General features: G+C 51.8%; 1 protein-coding gene across 1 annotated transcript; it reads left to right on the top strand.

The window, feature by feature from the left end:
• Positions 1-3,667: 3,667 nt before the first annotated feature.
• LOC132379418 (uncharacterized) lies at positions 3,668-5,244 on the top strand (the record flags this gene model as incomplete). The annotated part of the gene is made up of 1 exon (XM_059947257.1): positions 3,668-5,244. A coding segment is annotated over one exon (1,359 nt), but the record flags the coding sequence as incomplete, so codon positions are not given.
• Positions 5,245-6,476: the final 1,232 nt, after the last annotated feature.

The following is a 6,476-nucleotide window of genomic DNA, read 5'->3' as shown; positions in this document are numbered from 1 at the left end:
TATTACTCCGAATGTTTCAGGTGCAGTCTCACAAGTCTCACCTGATCTTTATATAATTGCAGTAAGGCATCTTAATATCTCCCACACTCCTTTCCCTTTTACATACTGATGAGAACTTGCTTTTACAAAGTTCCAAATGTCGAACAAAAAAAAACCAAAAACTTACGTACATAATGAATAAACTTGGCAGTAACAGATTACCAGTTGGGGTTCAAGTGGTGTGGATTTGTGAGCAAATGGAAGCAGATGAATGAATTCAAACCACAGAGGCTGAGAAAAACTTTAACAAGGATAATCATGAGAAATATCAACCCTACTGACAACAGGGTAAAAAAAATGGAGATTTTAATGGTCATCACCCTGAAATGTTAACACTCTCTTCACAGCTGTCATCTAATGTGATATCACCTCTAGTATATATTTTGTTTTATTAATGGATTTTTAATAACATATTCAGGGTTCCTTTCTTATTCATCCTGCAATATTTCCAATAAATAGAAACATAGAGACATAGAAAACCAAGAGCACAATATAGGCCCTGCAGCCCACAAGCTGTGCCAAACATGTCCTTACCCTAGAAATTACCTAGGCTTAAACATAGCCTTCTATTTTTCTAAGCTCCGTGTACCTATTCAAGAGTCTCTTAAAAGACCCTATCGTATCTGCCTCCAGCAGCCCATTCCACGCACTTACCACACTTTGCGTAAGAAACTTACCTCTGACATCTCCTCTGTACCTGCTTCCAAGCACCTTAAATCTATGCCCTCTCATACAAGCCACTTCAGCCCTGGGAAAAAGCCTTTGACTATTGTGGTGAACTATGTGCCTGTCGGGACACGCCCCTGCTGACTGCTCCTGTGGCTCCTCCCACAGGCCCCTGTATAAAGGAGACCTGCGGCCTGAAGATCGGCCTCAGTCTCCAGGACCTTGTATGATAGACACTCACTCCTGGTTCCTTCTTCCAGTCAATAAAAGCCGATATCTCGCCTACGTCTCAGTGTGAGTTATTGATGGTGCATCAATTTTATTGACTGGAAGTTTTAAAACATGGAACCCGTTTTGCGTCCGGACCGGTTGGATTTGGACCCTCAAGACCCTGACGCAGCTCTCGCTTTTGAACACTGGCTTGCATGCTTCCAATCGTACTTGGCGGAGCTTCGTGCGACTGAACCCGCCGTTATGCACAGAATCCTACTCTCGAGGGTCTCCTCCAAAGTTTACTCCTTTATCCGGGACCTGCCGACCTACGAAGGGGCACTGGACGCCCTCAAACGACAGTACCTGCGGCCGGTGAACACCGTCTACGCAAGACATCGCTTAGCTACCCGGCAACAGCGGCCTGGCGAATCGTGCGCTGTTTCTCCAAGCACTACAGACACTCGTCCGAGCTTGTGACTGCAAGACGCTCACGGCAGAACAGCATGCGGAGCTGCTGGTGCGAGACGCCTTTGTGACGGGACTGAGGTCAGTGTACATGCGCCAGCGACTGCTGGAGAACTCGGATCTTACCTTAAGCTCGGCGATAGAGAAGGCCAACGCTCTAGAAGCTGCGCGGCATAACGCCGACGCTGTCCAGTCGCGCGATTCCCCGCCGGTTTCGTGGACGCCTCAGACCCCGCCACCGCCGGCTCCCGGGAGCGAATTCGCCAACGCCGCCGCCAGTCGCGATTCCACGAGCTCCCCGACCCAGACCACGGCTGTGGCCCGTAAGAAACTCGTGCTTTGTTATTTCTGTGGCCAAAAGAAACATCCTCGACAACGCTGTCCAGCGCGAGAAGCGACCTGCTCCAGCTGCGGAAAGCGGGACCACTTCGCCAAGGTCTGTAAGTCTCAACCTCGAGCGGAGTGCAGCGCTGCGGGTGAAACGTGGGGGCCGCCATCTTGCATGCCGCGATGTGGGCGGCCATCTTTGTCGACGTCAGCACGCCCCGCCCCCGATCCTCGGATGCTGACCGGGTACCCCGGATGTGAGCGGCCATCTTTGTCGGCGTCAGCATGCCCCGCCCCCGACCCTCCGATGCTGACCGGGTACCCCGACGGCGATCCAACTCTGGCCACTGTGACTCTCGACCAAAGCGCCCCACACCAGCTTGCAAGATCCATGATGGACATCCAGGTGGAGGGGCATTGGACTGGATGCCTGTTTGACACGGGCAGCACTGGGAGTTTTATTCACCCGGACACAGTGCAACGCTGCGGACTTGCAACGCGGCCGGTCAGTCGGAGGTTCCATTTGGCCTCTGGGTCGCAGTCCGCAGACATCCGGGCGGGTTGTGTAGCGACTTTGGTGGTGCAAGGCACAGTATATCGGGACTTTGAACTGCTGGTCATGCCTAATCTGTGTGCACCTGTGCTATTGGGGCTGGACTTCCAGAGCCATCTCGAAAGTGTGACTATGGTATACGACGGGCCCCTCCCACCACTCACTGTCAAGAATCCTCAGTTTTGTGGGACTTCTTCACATACCCCGCTACTGACCACACACACACACGGACACACACATCCCATCCAGAACCAGGCCAACAGCTGCGCTACCGACACTTGCAGCCTCTCCACTCTCAAGATCCCTCCCCCACCGCTGTTCGCCAACCTGACCCCCGACTGTAAACCTGTGGCAACCAAAAGCAGGAGGTACAGCGCGGGGGACCGGGCCTTCATTCAGTCGGAGGTGCAGCGGCTGCTCAGGGAGGGGATCATTGAGCCGAGCACAAGCCCTTGGAGGGCCCAGGTGGTTGTTGTTCGGACTGGGCAGAAAAATAGGATGGTGGTGGACTATAGTCAAACCATCAATAGGTTTACGCAGCTTGACGCATACCCCCTACCCCGCATCGCGGATATGGTCAACCAGATTGCTCAGTATAAGGTGTACTCGACAATAGATCTGAAATCCGCTTATCACCAGCTCCCCATCTGCCCAGAGGACCGCCCCTACACCGCCTTCGAGGCGGGCGGCCGGCTCTATCACTTCCTGCGCGTCCCTTTCGGTGTCACGAATGGTGTCTCTGTCTTCCAGAGGGAAATGGACCGGATGGTGGACCAGTACCAACTGCAGGCCACATTTCCCTATCTGGATAACATCACCATCTGTGGTCATGACAGGCCAGATCACGACGCCAACCTCCAACGGTTTCTCCAAGTGGCCGCAGCTCTGAACCTTACTTATAACAGGGACAAGTGTGTTTTTGGTACCACCCGCCTTGCTATACTTGGGTATGTCGTGGAAAACGGGGTTATTGGGCCTGATCCCGAACGTATGCGCCCCCTGTTAGAGCTCCCTCTTCCCACCACTCTCAAGGCCCTCAGACGGTGCCTGGGGTTTTTTTCCTATTACGCCCAATGGGTCCCCCATTACGCAGACAAGGCTCGCCCCCTGGTCAAGTCTACCTCGTTTCCCCTCTCTGCTGAGGCCTGCGCGGCCTTCAACTGCATTAAAGCGGACATTGCCAAAGCTACGATGCATGCAGTGGACGAGACCGCTCCCTTCCAAGTGGAGTGTGATGCCTCCGATTTCGCTCTGGCTGCTACCCTTAATCAGGAAGGCAGACCAGTAGCATTCTTTTCTCGCACCCTCCAAGGCTCTGAAATTCGGCACTCCGCGGTGGAGAAAGAAGCCCAGGCCATAGTGGAGGCTGTTAGGCACTGGAGGCACTATCTTGCTGGCAAAAGATTCACTGTGCTGACCGACCAGCGCTCGGTTGCGTTCCTGTTCAGCAACCAACAGCGGGGCAAGATCAAAAATGATAAGATTTTGCGGTGGAGGATAGAACTCTCCACCTACACCTATGATATCCTGTACCGGCCTGGCAGACTCAATGAGCCCCCTGATGCCCTATCCCGGGGAACATGTGCTAGCACACAGCTCGACCAGCTGTACGCCCTTCATGCACAACTTTGCCATCCGGGGGTCACCCGATTTTACCATTTTGTGAAAGCTCGGAACCTGCCGTACTCCCTGGAGGACATCAGGACGATGACCAGGGACTGCCAAATTTGTGCCGAGTGCAAACCGCACTTCTACTGTCCTGACACGGCACAACTTGTCAAGGCCACCCGCCCTTTTGAACGCCTGAGTGTTGACTTTAAGGGCCCCCTTCCCTCCACTGACCGCAATGTCTATTTTCTCAGTGTTATTGACGAGTTCTCACGGTTCCCCTTTGCCATCCCCTGCCCCGACACCACTGCCACGTCCGTCATAAAAGCCCTGCGCCAGCTCTTCACTCTGTTCGGGTATCCCTGCTATATCCACAGTGATAGAGGGTCCTCCTTTATGAGTGAGGAGCTGCGCCAGTACTTGCTAGCTAGGGGCATTGCTACCAGTCGGACCACGAGTTATAATCCCCGGGGTAATGGCCAGGTAGAGCGGGAGAATGCCACAGTGTGGAAGGCCACACTTTTAGCCCTTAAGTCCAAAGGGTTGCCGGTCTCTCGATGGCAGGAGGTCCTCCCTGAGGCACTGCACTCTATCCGCTCTCTGTTATGTACGTCCACCAATGCCACCCCTCACGAACGCCTATTCTCTTTTCCCAGGAAGTCTGTCACTGGGACCACCCTACCAGTTTGGCTGACGTCCCCGGGGCCAGTGCTGCTCCGGAAACATGTGAGGAGCAATAAATACTCCCCGCTGGTGGAGAGGGTTCACCTTCTCCATGCGAACCCCCAGTATGCTTACGTGGTCTTGCCTGATGGGCGGGAGGACACGGTCTCCATCCGCGACCTGGCACCCGCAGGTGCAGCAGACCACTACCCTGAAGGCTCTCCGGTAACTGTGAACCCTGCACCAGAGGTGACACCGTACTCACCAGGCCCTACACAGACTCCTCACGACACTTGTATACCGGGCGTTTCGTACGCATTTATACCAGGCGCCTCGCACATGCATGAGGGATCACCGGCGCCTAGTGGGCAAGAACACGCGCAACCCCCGTCCCCTGTGCAATCGCCAATGTTGCCGGCACCTATGCGGTCACAGCCGGTGCTACGTAGATCGCAGCGACAGATTCGACCGCCTGATCGGCTTGACTTGTAAGAACCTTCGCTACATGAGGACTTTTTCAAACGAAGGGGGGGTGAATGTGGTGAACTATGTGCCTGTCGGGACACGCCCCTGCTGACTGCTCCTGTGGCTCCTCCCACAGGCCCCTGTATAAAGGAGACCTGCGGCCTGAAGATCGGCCTCAGTCTCCAGGACCTTGTATGATAGACACTCACTCCTGGTTCCTTCTTCCAGTCAATAAAAGCCGATATCTCGCCTACGTCTCAGTGTGAGTTATTGATGGTGCATCAACTATCCACACGATCAATGCATCTCACTGTCTTGTACACCTCTATCAGGTTACCTCTCACCCTCCATTGCTCCAAGGAGAAAAGGCCGAGTTCACTCAACCTACTCAACCTATTATAATAAGGCATGCTCCTCAATCCAGGCAACGTCCTTGTAAATCTCCTCTGCGCCCTTTTTATAGTTTCCACATCCTTCCTGTAGTGAGGCAACCAGATTTGAGCATAGTACTCCGAGTTGAATTAGCAACAGACTATGAAGCCAAGTAGACAGAGTGAAACAAATACAGTACAATTACAATATTGAAAAGGCATTTGGATAGTCAATTGGATAGGAAAGGCGTAGAGAGATACAGGTCTAATGACAGCAAGTAGCATAGATAAGCATCATGAATGCCATGGACCCATTTATGTTTCTTTGATTTTATACAGGCAATAGCAGTTATAAGATAACACTGTTTAAAATAATGGAACCATGGTAAGTTAAAGCAGAGAGGGCAATAAACAGAATTTAGAGATGGACCCGAATGGAAAAATATTGGAAGTTCTAAAGAAAGATCAGAAGAGTTCTCCATAAAGCGAGAAGAAACTATGAATAATTATTCATGATTAAAATACTAACTAAAGAATTTGACATATGTATATAAATATAACTTAGTAGGCAGCTGTCGATCCCAGGGTTTACAGCTCTGGTGGACTGTGCCCTCTCCAGGGTGCAAGCCTGGGAGGGAAGATTTGAAGAACCGGCTGTTGCCCATGCAGCGGGTTCCCCCTCCTCCACGTCACTGATGTAGTCCAAGGGAAGGGCAAGCGCCGATACAGCTCGGCACCGGTGTAGTCACAGAGGTTGCAAGACTGAAGTTGTAGACAACATCAAACTGCCTTCGGGACCCCGGCTCCAGATTTCTTCCTCGCAGTTTATTCTCAAAGCCTTTCCCATGGGTGGGTATGGCCGCAAGGTATTGGAGGTTTAAAATCAGAGTTTACAATCTCTTAAACAGGCTGCCATCCAAGGCTGGCAAGCCCCACCTGCCAAAAAAAATAAATTATAATTATAGAAAAGGGAATATGAAGGGAAAAATTCAAAACCTATTCAGAAAAAATATCTTATGATTCTAATTTGTTTAGCAATATGTTTTTTAAAACTTACCAGGTCAAGAATAACTGAAGGAAATTCAGTATGGATCCAGTAAGAAATG

This window comes from Hypanus sabinus, chromosome 2 (genome assembly GCF_030144855.1).
Source record: "Hypanus sabinus isolate sHypSab1 chromosome 2, sHypSab1.hap1, whole genome shotgun sequence".
Lineage (NCBI taxonomy): Eukaryota > Metazoa > Chordata > Chondrichthyes > Myliobatiformes > Dasyatidae > Hypanus > Hypanus sabinus.
The sequence above is the reverse complement of the archived record's forward strand: the minus strand, read 5'-3'. Positions and strand labels throughout refer to the sequence as shown.